The sequence below is a fragment of the Ptiloglossa arizonensis genome, chromosome 8, assembly GCF_051014685.1.
Source record: "Ptiloglossa arizonensis isolate GNS036 chromosome 8, iyPtiAriz1_principal, whole genome shotgun sequence".
Taxonomy (NCBI): domain Eukaryota; kingdom Metazoa; phylum Arthropoda; class Insecta; order Hymenoptera; family Colletidae; genus Ptiloglossa; species Ptiloglossa arizonensis.
In genome coordinates, this window is record NC_135055.1 from 6,817,061 (window position 1) to 6,838,717 (window position 21,657).

At 33.7% G+C, this 21,657-nt stretch overlaps 3 protein-coding genes across 3 annotated transcripts in view; 1 reads left to right on the forward strand and 2 right to left on the reverse strand.

Moving 5' to 3' along the window:
* Positions 1–199: 199 nt before the first annotated feature.
* Positions 200–1,420, reverse strand: Rpl19 (ribosomal protein L19). Its single transcript, XM_076317601.1, has 4 exons — positions 1,377–1,420; positions 920–1,026; positions 681–844; positions 200–575 (listed from the first exon to the last, which is right to left on the reverse strand). The coding sequence occupies exons 1-4, from the start codon at positions 1,379–1,381 to the stop codon at positions 249–251; spliced, it is 603 nt and encodes a 200-aa protein (XP_076173716.1). The 5' UTR covers positions 1,382–1,420; the 3' UTR covers positions 200–248.
* Positions 1,421–3,959: 2,539 nt separating this feature from the next.
* On the forward strand, positions 3,960–12,813 carry LOC143150802 (acyl-coenzyme A oxidase 1). Its single transcript, XM_076319355.1, has 11 exons — positions 3,960–4,336; positions 8,521–8,680; positions 8,754–8,922; positions 8,997–9,120; positions 9,239–9,358; positions 9,458–9,573; positions 10,063–10,232; positions 10,533–10,695; positions 10,765–11,108; positions 11,197–11,452; positions 11,649–12,813. Exons 1-11 carry the CDS (start codon positions 4,207–4,209, stop codon positions 11,907–11,909), a joined length of 2,013 nt encoding a protein of 670 aa, XP_076175470.1. The 5' UTR covers positions 3,960–4,206; the 3' UTR covers positions 11,910–12,813.
* A 62-nt stretch (positions 12,814–12,875) lies between these two features.
* The window catches only part of Sdc (Syndecan), a 222,029-nt gene continuing 213,247 nt past the window's right edge, over positions 12,876–21,657 (reverse strand). Inside the window, exons 4-5 of the mRNA XM_076319356.1 lie at positions 21,246–21,417; positions 12,876–19,467 (exon numbers count right to left, since the gene is read on the reverse strand). Coding sequence (XP_076175471.1) covers positions 19,286–19,467; positions 21,246–21,417 — 354 coding nt within the window. The 3' untranslated portion in view covers positions 12,876–19,285. The remainder of the gene's footprint in view (positions 19,468–21,245; positions 21,418–21,657) is intronic.

Here is a 21,657-nt window from a genome sequence, read left to right on the forward strand (position 1 = left end):
TATGTTAATATAATTTAAAAAATATGTTATAACTTTTATGAATAAAAGATTATAGAATGTAAAACTCAATTTACTTTTCTGGAATTTATCTATATGTCTAACATTAGGAGTAATACTATATCAAAAATGAAAATTCATTTTTACTCAGTACATTATCATTTTTGTTAAAGATAAATAAGTTAGAATTAAAACCATGATAGTTTGTTTTTTTATGTTTTATTTATACAATAATTCATACGATTCTTAAATCACTTTTTTTGCGCTGCCGCTGCTTCATCCTCGCGCTGGTAAGATTGTAATAATTCTTGTTTTTTTGTAGCAATACGTTCTGCTCTGCGTTTACGTGCTTCTCTGACTTTAGTACGACGCGCTTCAGCTTGATCAGAAAGCATTTCTGCTCTGGCTTTCTCAGCTTTCTTTTTGTGAATGAATTCCATTAAAACTCTCTTGTTCTTAAATACATTACCCTTAGCTTTCATATATAGGGAATGATATAGATGTCTGTCAATTTTTTTTGTTTCACGATACTTTTTCAAAAGTCGACGAAGAACTCTCATTCTTTGAATCCATAGATCCTACAACCAATACATATTGATGACTTAAAACATTTTATTAATGGTAAAGAAACATTTAAATATAACGTGCCATTTCAACCCCACAGTTAGAAAACTTTTATTTACCTTTTGTGGAGTACGAGCATTGGCTGTACCTTTCCTTTTACCAAAACCACAATGACGTCCTTTACGTCTAGCTTCAGTATTTTTACGAACACGTGCTCTAGAGTGGACAGCTACAGGTTTCTTAATGATAAGACCATCCTTGATCAGTTTTCTAATACTTTGTCCTTAAAGAACATAAAATTAATATACAAACTGAAGGAAAATATCAAATACACATATACATTTCCTGCGGAACTTACGTGAATTCGTATTTGCAATTTCATTAATTTCATTCGGATCCAACCAGACTTTCTTTCTGCCACATCGCATAACAGAGGCAGCTAGCCTCTTTTGCAGTTTTAAAGAACTAAAACAAGTAAAATGAGGTTATGTTGTAAAAATATTTTACTGACACTAAGAGAATGTTTTCATTACGTTAATATATTCTTAATATATAATTTATTTAATGTATTTACTGCAATTTAGCTGTAATTGATAAACTAAATAATATATGAAAAAATCAAGGACTCGATCATAAAACCATGTGGTCAGCCGTCAACAAATTATCAACACAAAGATCGAGAAAGACCGTATTTTCAATCAAATAATTCATTTCTGCGGAAATAGAAATATTAGTCTGTATAATGTAAGTGACATAAATTACATCTCGAATTAATACTGCCAGAATATAACAAAAAATCTTAAGAGGGTCCGTACCTCATAATGGAATCTACAAATCCTCCTTCGTAAAGAAGATCAATATGGCGAAAGCTACATTTCCTGTTCGTCGATATTTAACGGAAGTAATGAAGAAAGGCGATCCCATTTCAAATACTTTAACCACAAACAATGTACAAGTAAGACGTGTTAGCTCTACTGCTGTTTTCTGTCACATAATTTTGGAGATCAAGTCTGATTACCATAACCATGTTATTTTTAACATTATTAATTCAGATCAAAAGTCTATTTCAGCACTCTAAATGGTTGGAATTAAGATTAAAAATTAAATACGAACTAATTATTTTGAAAGCAATCTAAATTAGATCACAGGTGCAGTTCTAAACAGATTTAAGCACGCAGACTACACTCAATATATCGTTCGATGGATTTTTTAAATAACTGCTTCAAAGAAACGAAAGTAAAATTACACAAATCATTTTTTTTTTGTATGTTTCTCGAAATAAATAAAATTTGCTTCTTCTCCTTTATAGTATTAAAAAACTATGTAGCAACTTTTATTATTACGAACATGACTACTGCTGCACAATTAATGCTAGTATTGGTAGTATGGCTACTATTTCTATCATTGCTACTCCAACCACTGCTACCATTACTGCAACATTTTTAATATTAATTATTATTTTACGTAACATCTGACGATACTTGAGAATTCCATATTCCAATAATCATGTTTACTCATTTCCAACTCATATATTTATTTGTACGATAACTTTTAACAAAAAATAAAATTACTTAAAATTAAACAAAATCAGTTTCATTTAATTTTTATTCCATAAATATTTTCACATCTTCTCCTACTACATTTCACAATGTCATAAATTCTTTAAATTGTAATGCTATTTCCAAGATAGATGTTCAAACAACTTTTTAAAATTTATTAGAAAATTCACAATTTTGTAATCCTGAAATTTCTTTGAAAATATATCACGTTTTTAAGAATACGCGAAACATCAATACTTCCTCGACTAATATGTTCTCTGGATAGTAAAGTTACAAAATCGCAGAAAAATTCTAGCAAAAGTTCGGAAATTCGTTTAAAATTTTCGCCAATTTATGGATTTTCCAGGAAATGACGTTAATTTCCTCAATTTAAATTTGGAGGAAATTTCAAACGAATTTCCGAGCTTTTGCTAGAATTTTTCGTTGTTTTTGGAACTTTAGTATCAGGAGAACATGATACTCGAGGTAGTATTTCTATTTCGTGAATTCTTCGGATTGTGACATAATTTCCACGAAATTGCGCGAATTATAACTTATATGTTTTTTAAATGAAATGTCGTCCGGTTTTGGTACGATTTTAAAAAAATTCTGCTAATTAAGGTTTAAAGATTTTTGCAACACTTTTTGTCTAATTCCAAAACATTATGCCAGAAGAATATGATAGCAAAGGAAATGAACTTTTAAATGTAACTTTCATTTTGTATTTACCCTGGGTATATTAACAAATAGAATTCTCAAGAAAGTAATCGAAGGAAATCTAAAGAAAGGAGTAAGTAAATAAATACACTTTAAATACTTTAAATTTCTATTGTTTATTGTTATTAATATACATTAATATATAATGTATATTATTTGTATAAATATTTGTATATTAATAGATACAAATATGAACGTTGATAGATTTTAAGTGCCTTTTCAAGTCGGATCGTTCGATGCTACTTTGCTTTCTAAAGGTTTATAGCTGAATCAAGTGTCGAATAAGTCCGTAACAGAAAGCATGCATGTTCATGAACAGGCACTGAATGATGATTCAGACTTCCAGTCGCGTAGTTACTATGTGTCGAATGGTATTGTTTTGGTAACTTATCGAAGTATGTTGAAACATTTGTTGGAAATACGATTCTGAAACTGCTCAATTTGTAAACATTGTATTTTTAATAATCGATAATTATGTAGATGCTAGTTATAGCATCCATGTATACCCTATAACAGGAGAAACATTCTATGTTTCCTAAATTTACCGATTTTGGTTGTGAGTTGAATATGATTCTCGGAATCACTGCTCTGGAACGTAAAGCGCATTATAAAATCACTGATTATTCATGAAAAGCGTTATTTCAGTTCGTGTGATGCCAACCCTTAGAAAGTGTCGATTATTGTATAATTATTGAATAATGAATTAAATTTATTGTTTTTCTAGAGATTTAATAGTTTGGTGAATGTTTTAATCATACTTCAAACATTATTTTATGAATAATATATTTCAGGAATAATTGGTAAACGTCAAGTGAGTTCTTTAAATATTTATTAGATAAACGAAAACAACTATTAATATAGTTTAATAGAAAGTAGTAAACACAAGTAAAAATTCAATTATTAAAATTGCAATTTATTTATATCCTAACGTGAAAACACTAGATAGTAAATTAAAGTTATGTTAATGCCGCAATAGTATATAATATGACATATTTTATTCATTTCCAGTTTACAGTATTAGTTTCAAAGTCATATTTTAAATTGTAATTTCGCGCCAAAAAACGAATGTAATTAGTAAAAATAAGATGTAGAATATTATATACTCCGTTTACGTTTTCCGTGAACAACGTGTCGCTATCGCATCGGTAACGTTGGGAGTGACAGGAGTAAATGGTGAATAGATTTTATAGGCTTGAAACCTGGGCAAAGGTTTCCATTGCTCATAGGTCTATCTGTACGCTCCATCTGTGCTGATAACGTAGTATTGATTACAAAGAAGGACGTCGTACGGTATTATAAACACTTATACTCGAACTAGTGGCTAGTGTGGCAGATGTGCAGCTCAGTGTGACACTTTTCTATGTGAACAGTATATAACAGCTCATCGACAATGCAACAAGAAAAAATTACCGTAAACAAAGACCTACAGCATGAACGGGAGAGATGTACGTTCAATCCTATAGAATTAACTCATTTACTGGACGGCAGTCCAGAGAAGACACAACAACGTCGCAAACGAGGTACTTCAACGATTATTTTAAACTTATCAATTCTGTTCTAATAAAAATTTACTTTTTGTAAACTGCGGTGGATAGTATTGTGCGACGATTGCTCGTTTAAAATATCGATTCAGAGATTTTGAGCAGCGAAAAAGATTTTCTATAAACTCATAGGATTAAATTGATTTTTATTTGAAAAATTTCAATCATTGTACGCCCAAGAAACTTTCGAAGGAATGAAATATTACATTCGATTCATGAATAAACACCCATTATGAAATAAGAATATGTTATTTAAAAATGTGGGTATGTACATAGGGTATAATGGATATGTAAATTATTAATAATTATAAATTCCCTGAATATAATATAGCTGGCGGATGTTGCCTAATTACAACCAAGTAAAAAATAACATTCCATTTAGTTTTCTCTGTCGATTGATGAATAATATTTAATATTTTATAACGAAGTATTATGCATCTAGTTAAACAAATGTATGAATCACAATACAAATTATACGCTAATTCGTATAAATATTCATAAATGCGGAAGCGAGTTCTACATCACTCAACAGTCATTCGTTCAAAGCAATAGTTCTATTCAAAGTTGTTGTGCGTTAATTTGATTAATTTATTTTAACGAGATTCATGATTATGAATATTAAGTAATTGATTTTCTTTATTTAAACAATTAAAATATATTTTCAAAAGGTAAGAAGTGTATATGATATATAAAGTAGCGCATAAAGAAAATAAGTTCATGTCACTTTGAAAATCATTGTATATGATTTATATTTGCATAAATACTTATATTTGCACAATCTGAGAGACGTGTGAACTAATCTGTATGACGGAAATAAATTCTTTTAACGAGTAATGATATACGATAGAACATTTTTTATAATTCGATTTATATACAATTTATTATGCAAGTTTAAACCTCCTATTGCAATAGGAGGAATATCTTTTAGACGATAACCGTATATAAAATGCGTCACGCGTTATATTTTTGTTATATTTTTAAATAAAATTACGATACATTTAATTGTAAAAATACTGTAAAATATTTTATACGAATAAATATTGAAATTTATTTTGAATTTATTATATCGCATGTATGAAGTGTTGTAAGAATTGCACTGATATGAAAATTAAAGTCTGAGTTATTTTTATCTAATTTTCTCGAATTACTTTTAATTAAAGAAATTCGAATAAAACAAACAAACTGCAGCGTATTATTTTTATTGTCGCCGCAAGTGGATTCAAGTAAATATGCGCAATTTAAAATGGTTTAATTGCGCACCGTCATGCAAGAAATAATGTTACTTTATTCTGCCTACCATGATAAAATTGTAATCGACGTATTCGATAGAAAGATCATAATAGTGTAGAGGTATCCGTGAAAACTAGTAGTATTCATCAAAATGATGCTGTGGTATCCAATGGGCCATGTTCCGATCGATTTGCAATTACATTTCAAAAATTAGAATCGACCTATGAACAAACCTAGAGCTACATTTTCGAATAAGTTTTTAAAGAAATTATTTTATGTATATTATAAATTATAATTTCTCGTAAATGATTAAAAATACATATGTATGTCTATGTAAGTATTTATAGAAGCTTTTATGTAAAAATCTGTATCTTATCATATATAATGAAATCTGAAGTCATAGATTAATTGCAATTGTTCTTGAACAAAGGTTGTTAGGAACCGCAAATCAAGTTCTTCATTTTTTACTTATTTAATAAGAATGATGTGTGTTATTTTTTTTTACGAGGTGTTTAAATTCATCTATTGTGTGCAAACTTAAAGGTTAAAGGTTAAAGAATCGATCTATGTATATGTATAGAATAAATCAGTAAAGAAATTGTAGATGTAGAAACAGTATCGATAACATAGCAGTTTCTCTTCTAAGAATTTAAGCGTCAAAGTACGTGCGCACACAACACACCATTTAAAGAATTTAGTGCTAGAAATGGAAGTTACATTATGAAATTGCATTTCTTGTATAACATTTGTATACCTTCGTTAGAAAGTTACTTAGAAATGAGAATTAATATTATCAATATTAAGGTTTAAATCTTTAACAAGAGATCTTTAACATAGTGTACGGAAATTCCATAATTATGTTTTTTAATCACATTTTTTAACACGGCTTTAAGCGTTTCTCGTACATACTCTACCGATTGACAACAGCACTTATAAACACCTGAAGTTATGTCTGTATTTTAAATGTGCTGTTTCTATAAACAGATCAGATGAAATCTCTTACAATTAGACACACGTCTGATTCAAAGCTATATTTTATCACTTTGCGATCGTAGTTAAATTATGGATCAATTTGTTAAACGCAATATGATTGTCGTTTTTAAATAACAAGAAATAAAATAGTACTTATTTCAATAATTCAAATAAATATCGGACGTTGAAATAGAATTTGATACAATCTTTTGGTAAGATTGTTATTACGAGTAACGATTAGGTATAAGATAAAGGTGTTTCTTTACAAACGTCATCGATTCTGCTGTAAACTCTAGATTAAGTTTAAGAGCAAGAGGGAGTAAATGTGTTGCTCGGGGAAAATCGAAATAAGTTTTAATAATTCTTTAAAAATTGAAAATATTTTAATGAGACATACTAAAAAATAGATAAACACAAATAAATTAAATTCAAATCAAGATTTGACGGGTTATTCATATTTTACATGAGTTATATGTATTTTTTCGATTTCTTCGATCAGAAAAAGTATATGTTATAATAAATGTAGTATGTGGAAAAATATGCATATTTAAAATTTTAATAATAAATTTTAGCAATAATACCCTATTTAATGCAAATTTTAATGATAAATTATCTTAATTATATCGTATTTAATCAATGCTAATTTCAACGATAAACTGTCTTAATTGTACCATGTTAAATGATCCTTTCACATGATAAATCGGATTGAAGGCAAATGTTTGAGTTAGACTGCGTCATTACTGAATATCGAATTCGATATCTTTTTTTATCGGTTGGTCGGATTTGACGGTATATAACATTCAGTTAGAACGTAGTCTTAGACATATCGTTTAATTTGAACTGTACTTCATACCTGCGGTAAAGTAGTTGACCATGCCATGAATGTATGTAGATAATATTAGCAGAAATGGTGCGTTGGAAGGATATAAATACAGAATTAGCCGTGGATTTTTACTTTACCATGCCACAATTTAATTGTTTTTACCCTTTTGCTTTACTAACAAATAATCGTTTTAGTAAAAGCGTATTGTGATATAATTTTTAAATGTCTTTAAATGTTAAAATAATTTTTTTCTATAAAGGACATTAAGTATTAATATTATTGCACTTGTTACTTTGGTTTTAAAATATTATTCGATTTTGTATGTACTTTTTTTTGATAATCTAATCTAATGAAATTTACATTTTTAATTAATATTGTAAAGTATTGCATTTCATTTTGATGAATATTCATAAGTGCTTAAAAAATAGTTGCAGACCTTATTTTTTCACGAAAGGCAATTACAAGATATATATGAGATGACTCGACCTGTTAAACTTGAACTTTACAATGTACACATTCTATGCTAATTCTTCACGTTTTAAATTATTTACCAGTAATTTTTAGAAATAGTAGAAACGTAGAAATTTAACATGGCTTCTGAGGATCGACATTGAACTTTCTGTTTAGATGATATCAATAACCAAGAATGAAAAAACTAATTTTAAAAATAATCAATAAATTATACAACTTTGTATATTCCGAGGGAACAAACTAAAATTCTTTCTTTTCAAATGTTGTCTTTACCGTTTCGTGGTTTTAGGCTAACCGTCTCTTGTTGACAGTCATTTTTTTATCGTTATTTATCTCGTTATCTTCTGTTTATACAATATTTTGTATATTTGTGATCTGGTTTGAATCTCTTAAGCGGAAAGTAAAACAAAAGTCTTAAAATGATATCTTTTGTTTATACTTAGTATGTCCAAGCACCCATTGAGTGTTCTTCGCTGTCCGAACAGAAAAATATAGCAAAATTAACTCCGCGTCAAACTTATTAAATGACACAATCAAGAATGTATGCGTAATTTAAATAAAATAAAAAGAATAAAAATTAGAAAAATTTATTTAACGAACTATCCGATTATAAAATTCTAGTACATTTAGTATTTTATTAATGTTGTTATTAACCATTGTATTTCAGAACAATTCTTTTTGAGCGATCCAGAGCTACAGGATAAAATACCAGTGAAGTACAAGAGCCACAAAGAGGTTTATGAAGATGCAGTTCGAAAGGCTTGTAGAGTATTACAAAAGGTGCGAGAGTTACAAGAGGCAGGAGAAGGTGGAATGGATCTTTTTACGTAAGTTCTTTGATATTATTAAGCATTTGCAACCAAAATAAGAAGTGCTGTCCTCATTAAACATTATTTTTAGACATGTTTTAGGAGGAATGTTTGGATCTGCAATATTGAAAGATGGAAACCCAATTGTGGTTCACTATGCAATGTTTGTGCCAGCTATTATGGGACAAGGCACCACAGAACAACAAGAATATTGGATAACCAGATCTTGGGCTGGTAATATTGTTGGAACGTATGCTCAGGTGAAACAATAATAATATTTGTAAATAGTTAAATAGTATAAATAAATTTAACATTGGTATGTTCTTTACTGTAGACTGAACTTGGTCATGGGACGTTTATCAGAGGTTTAGAAACAACAGCAACTTATGATCCCAAAACGAAAGAATTTGTATTGAATAGTCCTACTTTAACATCCTATAAATGGTGGCCAGGTGGCCGTAAGTATAGATGCAATAAGTACTGAATGTAAATTATTATAGTCCATTATAATTGATTATTCTTTGTACAAATTATTGCACTTGTAATACTATCACTTCCTTTCATTTTAATTTTCAGTTGGTCACACTGCAAATTATGCAGTAGTCGTTGCACAATTATACACAAAAGGTGAATGTAAAGGAATTCATCCTTTTATTGTGCAATTAAGAGATGAAAATACACACAAACCGTTACCGGGTAGGTATAGAATTTTTCTATTGAAATCTAAATGAAACTCAAGCTGCTTGTATTAATTATAGGCAGAAAAATTTACATCATTCCTTATTTATTTTTTAGGCATTAAAATTGGAGAAATTGGTACGAAATTGGGAATGAACGCAACTAACAACGGCTTTCTTGGATTCGAGAGTGTCAGAATACCTCGTGAAAATATGCTCATGAAAAACTCTAAGGTAAAAGAGAAAGTACAACCACTTTCACGAAATTCTTGTAAGAAGAAAAGCAGATCTATTACTCTTCTGTTAAACAGACATTTCTCTACTATTATGCATTATACAGGTTGTTTATTTTTATTGAACAGTTAAATAGTATTTCTTAAATATGTGACTTATTTATTGCTGTATAAAAAAACTTTTCAGAATGAAGTCACACTACTTTAAGGAATATATGTAACAATGAAATGAATATTTTCTCAAGGTCTCTTTTTTAACGAAATTTCAAAGTTTTCTGTATTTTTAAATGAAACCTTATATTTATTTTTTGACATTTCTATAGAGCCTAAAAAAACAAATTTAATGATCTTATTAGCCATACCGTTGCCATTGTATAAAATTCAGACATTTGCATCTGAAGATAATGAAAATTTTGTAAATATTCACATGGCATATCAATTCACATGTTAACAACTATGTTTGCGCTACATACATTTTTTTGTATTATAGATATTAGAAGATGGAACATATGTAAGAGCGTTAAACGATAAACTAACTTACGGTACGATGATGTTCGTCAGAGTAGTATTGGTTCACGACATTGCAAGCTACCTATCGAAAGCAGTGACGATTACAACTAGATATAGCGCAGTGAGACGTCAGAGTCAAATTAATTTGGAGTAAGTAAATGAAAAATAACACTTTGAATTTTCAAGTCATCTTCTTACGTTAGAAAATATTCATTGAGTAAACTTATTATATAACGCTCCTGAATAAATAAATGTCGTCAGTTTAACGTGAATGGTACATTCGATAAAACAATATCTTCTGTTGGTTTTGTGAAACCTGGTTGGTTCTGTTCAATAAAACCACGATTATTAACATTTTAAACAGCCTTTATTTAAAATTATTCACTTAATATTTGAATTGACAGATATATTAAATATCAAATTTGTATACTTAGACTATTTTTTTTTCAGTGAGCCCGAAGCACAAATTATTAATTACGTAACGCAACAATACAAAATCTTTCCAAATCTCTCTGCATGCTTAGCGTTTCGACTGGCCGCGGATTGGATCTGGAATATGTACAATAACGTCACTGCCGAGTTGGATCAGGGTGAATTAGACAGTTTGCCGGAGGTGCTGAATTATACTGCAATTATTGCCTATCAATGTTCATTTTTTAACGATTCTAATATGTCATTACAGTTGCATGCTGTGTCATGTTGCCTCAAAGCGGTTGCATCTGCGGATGCAGCTACCGGAGTAGAACAATTACGATTAGCCTGCGGTGGACACGGATACATGGATGCTAGCAATCTTCCAGCGACTTATGGTTTAGTTACTGCTGTCTGCACCTACGAAGGAGAGAATACTGTTTTATTGTTACAAACAGCCAGGTATTTAGTAAAAGCCTGGAAACAAGCTGTTAGGGGTCAACCACTACCAGGGACTATACAGTATCTCACCGTTCTTTCTAAAGGAACTAAAAAACGCCATTGGAAGAATAGTTTGAATTGCATTATCAAGGCTCATCAGGCGGTAGCTGCGGGGTAAATTTTTTCAACTGCCCATTAATGATTATATTATCGATATCTTTAATGGAGTTGCGCGTTCAATTGTGATTTTGTCAATTGGCAGAAAGATTCGTTTAGCGACGGAAAACATGGATCGTAGAATACACAATGGAATTTCCGCAGAAGATGCTTGGAACCAGACTAGTATAGAATTAGCTCGCTGCGCGGAGGCTCATTGTCGAACGTTCATAGTGATGAGGTTCGCTGAATCCGTTAAAAACGCTGTCTCAGTATCCAAAGAGTTGCGCGAAGTTTTACAACATCTCTGTGAGTTATACGCTGTATACTGGGTATTGCAGCGACTTGGTGATTTTCTTCAAGTGAGTACCGGATATAAACGATTAATTAAGAATTTTTCGTTCTTATCACATATATTTTTATTTCTTTCAACTTTCATTGTGCGTAATTCGTGTCATTTTGCACACAGTGAGTATTTTGAAGAAGTAGTTCTCAATATTAACAGTGAAAAGTTTAAATATCAGGGTATTTTTAACGATACAATCCATTTTTTCGCAGTTTTCTTCCTTGGGTAATGAAGACGTTCCAGTACTTCAGACGCGCCTTGAAGAATTACTGGCGGCAATCCGTCCAAATGCCGTAGGCATTGTTGATGGTTTCGACATTCGTGACGAGATCCTTGGCTCGGCATTGGGAGCTTACGACGGCAATGTCTATGAACGACTGTTCGCAGAGGCTATGAAGAGTCCACTGAATCAACAGAGCGTAAACGAGTCTTTCGAGAAATATCTGAAACCGTTTCTTAAGAGCAATTTGTAGTGCAATTTACCTTTACGGATCTCCTTCTGAATTTACATTTCACTCTATATACTCGTGAAGGTTTCAACGTAATATAGGCACCTGGTTGAATTTTGCTAACTGTTTAATACACAGTAATCCCTGTAAAACATATCGAATCATTTCCCCGAATTCTTTACACTCTGCGGGCTCATTTTTATTAAGAGAACAGTCTTCAATCCATTGATAGTACGTTCGTTCATGAAGATATAGTGAGAAATATGAAAAATAGTTTGTACCAGTGTTAGTACATTTAATACGAGCCGTGCTCGCTGTTACGCATATTCTTAATATATCTTGTTCAAACTTTCTGTCAAACAGTTCGCAACTGAATTTCACTGTTAATATTGATCTTGAAAGATCAATTCTACCTGAACAAATTCGCTATTTTATTCTCGATGACCCTTCGGTAACTGTACTTTTTGATTATAACTCCAACAGTTCTTCCAGGCAATTATTTTTATATAGTACACTTTTTAAGTAGATGTAAATTCATACCGAATTGGTAAGGTAAAGGTTTCTTCATTTGTTATGATTAAATGTAAGATTTTGCCTTTATTGGAACAAAATGAAATTTAAGCATCGTAAGATCTACGACTTCTACGAGATATAGCAATTATAATGTAATAATATTTACAATCGCCTAGAAGAGAGTTTACGAATATATATTTTTCTACAACGTTAAATGAGTATTATTGTAAATATTTAAGAAATCGGAATATTATTATTGTTGCGAAGGATTTCTGAAAGTGATTTTTATTATTAAGAGAAATTATTTTAGGAATGTTCGACCATTCCACTAGAAAAATATGTTAAATATTTGATAAAGAAAAGATATTTTCTATGTATTTTGCAATGAATAAAGTATTGCAGGAAGCTCGCAAAATTTCTATCATTATTTGTGCCCTCAAACTTGTAACGCGTTTTAGAGAAAATTACATCCGCAGGTCAGGTTTTCCTTATATGTAATGTTTATTTACAGAATAGGAGCGACGACATACAGTATTGTTCATTACCATACTAACATAGTGCAATTAGTATTAATTTCTGTTAATAATAATGTGTCGTTAACGTAAGCGCCCGCAACGGAGAAACATGGTTCGTTCGATCGTTCAGGCTCGAAAAGTATAATACAGATTTGAAATTGGGATTTCCAGACCTCCGAATCGGATGGAAACAACGATTAGGGAATTTCAATCGATTCGTATAGATCCTAGGAACTTCTAGCATTGATCGGTTGTTCATTAGTTATTCCTGTAAATAGAGAAAAAATTAAAAGAAGACCTCGAAGAACCGAAGATCATGATTTAATGCTCCAGGGCGGGCGATTGTATAACTTCATATAAACACATATACGTGTATATATGTATGTGTACTGTGTGCAAAGCGCGATATATACACGCATACGTAATATACTTCATGGGGCTTAGGACGACTCAGGGAGGATGGGATAGACAATACTTACACTTAAAAAATAATATTGTTAATTATAGGTATCATTAAATATTAATTGTATTCATTTTTAAAATTATTATTCATTCGTCCACCTGGCCTATGGGTTCTCGTCTAGCCTTAGATAGATTTCTCATTGCTATAGCGTTCATACGGAATACATCCTGTTATAAAATATGATTTTATTACAATTAATGTTTGTTTCTTGTCGCATAGAACGTAGACAGCGCCTCTCGAGTATTAAATGAGCCACGTGGAGATGCAGCGTATACATTGCTTACTTTTTCTTTCTTTGCCTGATATTTTCGTATCATATATTACTTTATAATCCAGACAGGAGTCTGTATGTGAAACATCTTCGCGTTTCATGAACGCCGCTTTCATTTTTATAAATATTTTTTTTACTTTCGGTATTTCAGCTCAGTGTGTTGTTAAAGCGATTAGAATGTTCGAAACTTTTCATGACAGACAGATTCATGTATCAAAGGAAAGAGCGTTATTCTCTGGAAAAACTTTGATTTGGATTATTGGTTCGTGAAAAGAGGAAATTTTTCAGTGGCTTCCACCTAATTTTACCTAAATTTTACCGTAAAAACAAAATCCTCGCGTTTCTCCACATCGCCATGCGGAAAATTAATTACTATCTAACAAATAATTTTCGTTTATGTTGTGTACGATTATTATTACAATAAGGATTATGATTCGATCTCTAGGTTCCTTTTTTGCTTTTATTAACGCACGGGAGGGAGGCGCTTTGTAAGGAGAGGGAACCGGTAAATAAGAAATAAAAATACGAAAGAATAAAAATCTGTTACTTCGGGAAAATGAAAAACGAAGGTCAATAGAGGAAGGTATATGGAGTATTTATGCAAAGAATACAATATCTTGACATAAATATTTAATTATTTTTAGTAAATATTAATAGTGGAATTACGATATCTAAAGTAATTATGAGAGGGTAAACGATTTTCGGGTTAAAGGCAAAGCATAAAATTTCTATATATTCTACGTGACTGGTTTTAGGTACTGCGTAACATTTCACTAATTTTCGGGTAAAACAGAAGAAGAAATTAATTTGGATTCCATTTATTGTAATTGATTTACCCTAAACACAATATTTTTAGGTACTCTTGATATCGTACCTTACCCTTCAACTCGCTTCGATCATTCATTTAGGTATCAATATTTACTCGCAAACTTATCTTCCAACATAACCTGTACATTGAATAGCTGTTTAAATAGTTCTCCTTCCAAGTCGACCCTATCAATACACTTAATTATACTTTTATTACTATGCATATTGTTACAATATCCTCGAGACGTCTAGACGCATTATAAATAAGCTTATAAAATAGCATCGAGCTATTTTACAAATCGATAAGATCGATTTAGAAGCAGTGAGAAATGTCACGAAAACGCGCCGATGGATGAAGTTTCATACTTGAAAATATAGACCGGCGTCGCACGAGGCGATTCTTGATGCATCGTTTTACAACCAGCACACGAATCGTCGTCACTCTTTGCAAAAAAAATAACGGGCCTCGTAGGACGTTGGTTTTAACACGACGATCAAATTTAAACGCTTTGTCCGTAACATCCAACGATCGTTTCGAAGTTCCACTACGTGAAGTAGATTGTATGGAATATTGCGGAAAAAAAACGTAAAAAAAAACGCGTTAGTGTTTCGAATGAAGACTAATAAAGTGGGATTGCGACGGTTTTCGTACGAAATCGGTATTTCTTATGTAGTATATGGCAGTATCGGAATGATATATTTTAATTTACTCCGACACATCGGATTCTGTTGAATTAGCGCTCGTGTTCCCATGTCCCAGGTAGAATCATTCTCTTTAACCATATCGTCAACGCATTACAATTGTGATGTATATTTTACTTTAAAAAAAAGAAATGATTGGGTCATTCAAATTTAAGGCTAAATAACATGACTTATTTGTATCATAATATGTTTCATGATTGTTTCTATCGTTCATTATTTTAAAGATTTTATAGAAAATAGAAATTTATCATCGGTTAAACTTTAACGAAGAATTATCAAACGAAGAAATTATTTGAAATCGAATGTTTCGACGTTGTTTTTAATCCTTCCTTTATTTCAGTGGTCAATTCATGTGATAATAAATGCGACGATCCGTGTACATAAAATTCATATTATTACTGCACAGGACATAATGACATAACGTTATATATAAGACATTATAGCTGCATAATATCTTATATATATATATGCATCCATCCATCATACATACGTACACACACGCACACAGATACACACACGCGCGCGCGCACACACACACACACACACACACACAATTTACGACGTTTGGAAATCTTTCAATGTCTTACAATTCACTCGTCAGGTAAACGTCGAAAGTTAAAGTCAATTTGATATCGCAATCTAAGGAGTATTAAAAGACAGTGTTAAATCCTACGAGTTCTCATTGTTTGAAAGTGGAGAAATGCGACGGAACAATGTTTTGTAGATGGCCCTACTAATAATCGAATCTACGTGTATATTACATTCTAAGTAACGATAATATTAGATTAACGACTAATTTCGCAATGTAGTTTTAAAAAACAATTCCCATCTTTCAATCGGCGACACCATCGAGGGTATCTTCGTGCATGAGAAGTTTCCCTATAAAAGTTTTACGAATATTTAAGATCGCGTTCTACCTGGGAAGAGGTGACCGAGACGCTGTAAAAATCTTGAAAAATCGATTACTGTCACGGTAACGATTCTTTGAATCGCCAGAAGAATAACGGAGGGCAAAGCAAAAAAGAAAAAAAAAAGATCCAGGAAAGAGGGACGGGAGAAAAATGGGGAATTGCTTGGTCTTACGTGAAAAAGTCAATAAATTATTACAATGTACTTCGCGATACTGATCAATCGTGGGATAAATATCGCGGACGAAAATCTTGAAACAAATAGATATACACGTGTGTGTGTGTTCTTTTTGTTGTTACTTGTTTAAATCCTTTCGTACCTCTTCGTTTCTTTGTCTCGCCTTTCATTTCAATATGGCATACGCGTGTTGTCAGAGCGAAGAACCGTGTGTACGTACATAAGTGAGCGTACGCACGTGTTCCTTCCGGGGATTGGAACGAGAAACGGTTCTGCGTATATGCGGAAAATTTAAACACCTTTCGTTTCTATGGCAAATAGAATCTCTGTCTACCAGCAGAAGAAGCCTTTCTTTTTCTTTGAGATACAAGATGTTCTTAGTTTTTTTTTTCTTTTTTTCTTTTTACAGGAGGGGGAAGAAGGGAACAATATCGGGGACGCGTTGTGCTTCGTTTCTCGAAATACGCAATCGATTGGTAAATCGGACTTTTTTCAATATCGTGACCGACGGCCATTTTTCTCCGCCTTGGGCGGACGATCAAGCAAAAATCGGTTATCTCGCGATACGTTTTCGCTTATTGTGCTTAAAATGGCACACTGAGTTTTTATCCACTAAGTGCATGGCAATCGATACCAACCGTTTTCGATAATAATACTTCCGCTTCGAGGCATCAATTTAACCCTTATGCTGTTGGCATTTCGTCTTTTTCTTTTTTAAATGTAATAACGGTACGTGTGAATACCTAAACTTTAAAACGTACAAAATTAATCGACGAAACAAATGCTTTGTTTGATCTTACATGATTCTAGGGTTTTTAAGATCATCTAACAAATGTGTTTTCCTTTTGTCTAGGGTATGAAACGATTTAAAATGTGGACGATCTACATATTCGACCGATAAACACAATAAGAACATGAAATTCAATATAGAAATACGTGCGTAGCTTAATTATCGAGGAAGATTTTTCTGATTGGCACGTTTAGAAATAAATCATTTACAAAGATAGGAGACGGGAATACCCCAATTACGTTTGTGCCAACAACGAATTGAACTAACGCGGTCAATAACGCTACGATTAACGCGATTTAAAAGTACAAAAAGTTGAACAACACGTTGATTTTTGAATGCCCATTTAATTCGTTCAAATTAATTAATCGACTTGGTTACTTCTCTTTTGCGAACTTTCAATTTTTTCGCAACTTTCATCAATCATCGGTACTGAAAACGTATGTATATCGACACGTTCGCTTTTACCGAAATGCGAACACTACGATCATTTATCGCGAAAGATACACTTAACCTGTGATCGATTCAATAACTCTAGATCGTACTTTCGGAATAACAGTGGTCTTTAAAAAAAAAGAATTACGAATCACTCGAGTTACAGTTTTACCCACCGTTTCTTGCACGCAGTCATCAACTGAGTTATTCCCCAGAAATTTTAAAACCTTCTATATTTACTTTTCCCACCACATTGTGCTCCAACGATTTATCGATTAGCGGATACACCGTGAAACTATCCAAAGAACGAAAAGAAACCTTAAGAAACGTAGTACCGAGTATACCGTTCGATCCTTCATCAATTAAGAAAGTTTTTTTAAAAAGTATTTAAAAACGGTATTTTCGTTAAATTCCGTTCTCGTCCCCACCGACGAGCTACGTAAAATTCGAGAAACCATTTTCAGATTCCATAGAACCCAGCCTTGAGAATGGCAAAGAGAAAAGACGTCGATGGGTCAAGGATTCCGGTCAAAGTGTTAAAAAATCTACCTCCCTGAATCGGCTGGCCGAGCGGTGCGATCGTTAAACGGAGGAAACGAAAAAACAAAAGGAAAACGAGAGAAACGGGAGGGGGAAGGGGAGGAACCACGAGAAAACGCTGATAAATGAGGTCGCGGTTTACGGGATTGGCGTCGAAGAGAAATCACAGTGGCGCAACGATCCTTCTTCCTTCCCTCCTTCCACCAGGGGTAGAATGATTAACGATATACCAGCAGCGTTTATCGCCCACGAATTTTCGCGCTCTCGGTCTTGTACAGGGGAAAAGTGGGGGGTATGGTGGGGCGTATACATACGCGTAAATATATATACGCTCTGAATACACTGTAAATGCATCTGGAATTGGCGCGCCCTTGCCGACGAAGTGTACTCGATGAAGCCTGTTTATCGCATTCTCTCTCTCTCTCTTACTCACTCACTCGTTCTCTCACTCACTCGCTCAGCTACTCTCTTATTCACTCGCTCATTCGCTCACTCGCTCAGCCACTCTCTCATTCTTCATTCGCTCACTCGCTCTTTTACTCACTCACTCACTCGCTCATTCGCTCACTCACTTACTCACTCGTTCACTCATTTATTCGCTCGCACACTTATTCGTTCACTCGCTTACTCATTCGTTCGCTCATTCGTTCGCTCATTCGCTCTTTCTCTCCTTCGATCAGACCTCTCTCTCCTGATTGCACGCAGAGTAAAACGAGATCCGACGAGAAGAAGCGTGTATAGAAAAATCGATGGTTCGACTCTGACGAAGGTGGACCCTGAACATAGAATTCTAACCGCGACTATGCGGGTCGCAAGTAGGAAAACGGTGCGACCCTCAAGCGGGAGGCTCCACCCACGGTGAGTGATCGATTATCAAAACAAACAAGCGGTAGGACTCGGTTGAAGAAGATCGGGTTGCCGTACGAGTTTACCGATGAATGATTTGCGGTGTCCTAAAAGTACTGCGCAGGAGTGGGGGGGGGGGGGGGGGGGGACAAAAATGGAAACGCGTCGAAGGAAGAATAAGAAGGGGGAGAGGTACGCGTGATCGAAGGACGACAAGTAAGAAGGTTATGGCGGACGTTTCCCCGTAATGAAATCTCCCTGTGGTCGGTCGACGAGGTGATAGTCTCGCGTTGGAACCTCGTGGGAGATTCCGCCGGTTGGCGTCGCGTCGTCGGCGGCGGCGGCGCTTAATTCGGTCGAAGGACATCGTCTTTCTCGGCGTGGCATCGTGGGGCAAAACTCGGCGGTGTCAAAGCCAGTTTAGGCTTTGTCGCTTCAAGCGTAGAATTCTCGATTATGGTGCGGCGCACCCGGTTTCGGGAACGCCTGCGCCGCTGGTGATCTTCTCGGCTCGTCGAGGGCGTACGAGCCCTCGTCCTTCTTGCGCATCCTGTACACGATGAACATCACCACCAGGATCGCGCAAAGCAGCCCTACCACTGCGCCACCGATCACCGCTGAAAAAGTTAAAAGCAGAGAAGTTAAAAGTTGGTTAGCGGCCAGGACATCGGGTTCATTCGGGCTTTGAAAATCGAGTCTTTGCAAGGTCGACTCTCCCCACTTCAAGTCCGTTACAATGGCGTAAGAGAGCTTTAGTCTGCAAACTTGAACTACGCGTCAGAATTGGGAAAGATGTTTTTGAAATGTTTGTTTTCAAAATACCGTCATCTTGATCCTTTCAAGGGGAGGAGGTAGAGGAGGAAAATAGATAAAAGTACATATTTTGAAAATATAGAGTTTTATAGCATTTTTTAGCTAATAAGTATAGTGGAAGATCTTGAGCGGCAAAAATCTCTCGCAAAGACTGTAGCAATAGCTCGCAGTGTAATGTAGTGTAGATCTCAACAACGAACAAGCTCGATTTATATGAATTTAAAATAAAATTCACTTTCTGACTGCTCGAGAACTTAAATAATAATTTCATTTATCGACGATGAAATAATGCAAAAAGATTTCAAGTCGATTTTACACAGGGTGGCTAGAAAGAAATTGAATAATTATCTTTTTTGTTGACAAAGTTACGGATAAGTATTTTAGAGAAAAGTTCAATTATTTGACATTATTTTTTTATACAATTCTTTCATGCATAGGGAGATATTTTAAGTGAAATTTAATAAAATTATGTATTTATCGTAAAAGTATCTTTTACTAAAAATCAATCAAATAATCGAATTATTATGCATTAAAATCGGTTAACACGTGGAGAAATATTCTCGCGACCTCGTTCACTCTACGGTGGCAAACAATTCGCTGAATTATCCTACGGAAGAAAATTCGTTTTTCGCACGTGCTTTTCAAAATGTTATTCGAACGATAATTGTTATTGTAAATTTTGCTTTTCCTATAACGGTCTTTCAACGGCTAAAAAAGATGTAAAATCTGAAACGCCAGGAGCGGCTTTACGAGTACAAGGGCTTCATTATTCAGTGTGTTAATTATGTAGTACGTTTATTACGCGGGTCTGGATCGGTTAACTTAACCTAGAATTTCGCTGGAGTTACGGAGTCCTCGTGAATAAATACTGTTACCGTGGAATGTTGATTCGCGTGTTGCTCTTATACTTCGGGCTTAATACTACGGGAACACGTTAATAAATAACCTAATCCCTTGACGCAATTCGGACCCACGTAACGTGGGAAATCTAGCATTTAAAGGCATTCTATTCCGCAAATTCTCAACGTACGCGCGATCGCGCCACAGTGCAGCGAGACACGCGCATAATTAATGGAATTGAGAATGATAAGATCAATTGCATTGTATTCAGAAAAATGTCGTTAATAAAAAAAAAAAACGAGATACATTAATTTAGAGTCAAGATCGTATAAGATAGCAACGCTGAAAGTTCTTCTTCTTCTCTTTCTTTTTTTAATAAAATTAATATAAACACTGAACGAGTATCGGTACATTTGTATTGTAATGCCATCTAGCGTTGTTTTAATTGTACCGTGCGTGTCGGCAAGGAAGAATGGAGAATCAAGTTCTTTTTACCGATTACTTCGTTAAACCCGAGAATGTAAGAAACCACGTGTTGAATAGAGAGCAAAAGTTTGATCTATTATTGGTAGCAAGTCGATTAAGAATTAACTTGCAAAGTGTTTACAGTTTATTTCGTTGATAAGAGAAGTAAAGAACAATGGTATTGTAATTCTACTTCGATTTTCATTCGTATGAAAATTTGAATTTTTAAAATTTTCATTCGAATTTTCGATCGCGAATAGTTTTTCGGGAAACTCACCTGCTAGCACGCCTGGCTGAGCAAAGAAGGAGCTGGCGCGGTCCTCGTGTTTCGGATTCATGATGTAAACTTCGTGGATCACGTCGACGTTGTCCGGGTGGTCGTTCTCGACACCTGAGGGCTCGATTACATCGACCTCGTTGTCGGGTCGGTTTACAGTCTCGTCGATCGTCTGCAACGGGACACGGCTTAATCAGTTTAATCCGTTTAATTCGGCTGCTTAACAGGGGCAGGGGCATGTGTTTTCAAACAAATCTAATAATCACCCTTAACCTTCAGGTATTTCGGTAGATCTGGTGGGTTTCCCCTTTACATCGAAGTAGATGTAAAATAATTTTTTACCGTTAATCCGATCAATGAAAATCGTCTTTGTCACGTACAATGGTAACTTGTATACTGGATAATATTATTT

Coding starts and splice junctions, on each gene's coding strand:
- Rpl19 (XM_076317601.1), bottom strand. Junction 845..919: donor AATTGCAAATACGAATTCAC/GTAAGTTCCGCA, acceptor ATGTTCTTTAAG/GACAAAGTATTAGAAAACTG. Junction 576..680: donor ATGCTCGTACTCCACAAAAG/GTAAATAAAAGT, acceptor TATTGGTTGTAG/GATCTATGGATTCAAAGAAT.
- LOC143150802 (XM_076319355.1), top strand. CDS start 4,207: ATGCAACAAGAAAAAATTACCGTAAACAAAGACCTACAGCATGAACGG. Junction 4,337..8,520: donor ACAACAACGTCGCAAACGAG/GTACTTCAACGA, acceptor ATTGTATTTCAG/AACAATTCTTTTTGAGCGAT. Junction 9,121..9,238: donor TAAATGGTGGCCAGGTGGCC/GTAAGTATAGAT, acceptor TTTAATTTTCAG/TTGGTCACACTGCAAATTAT.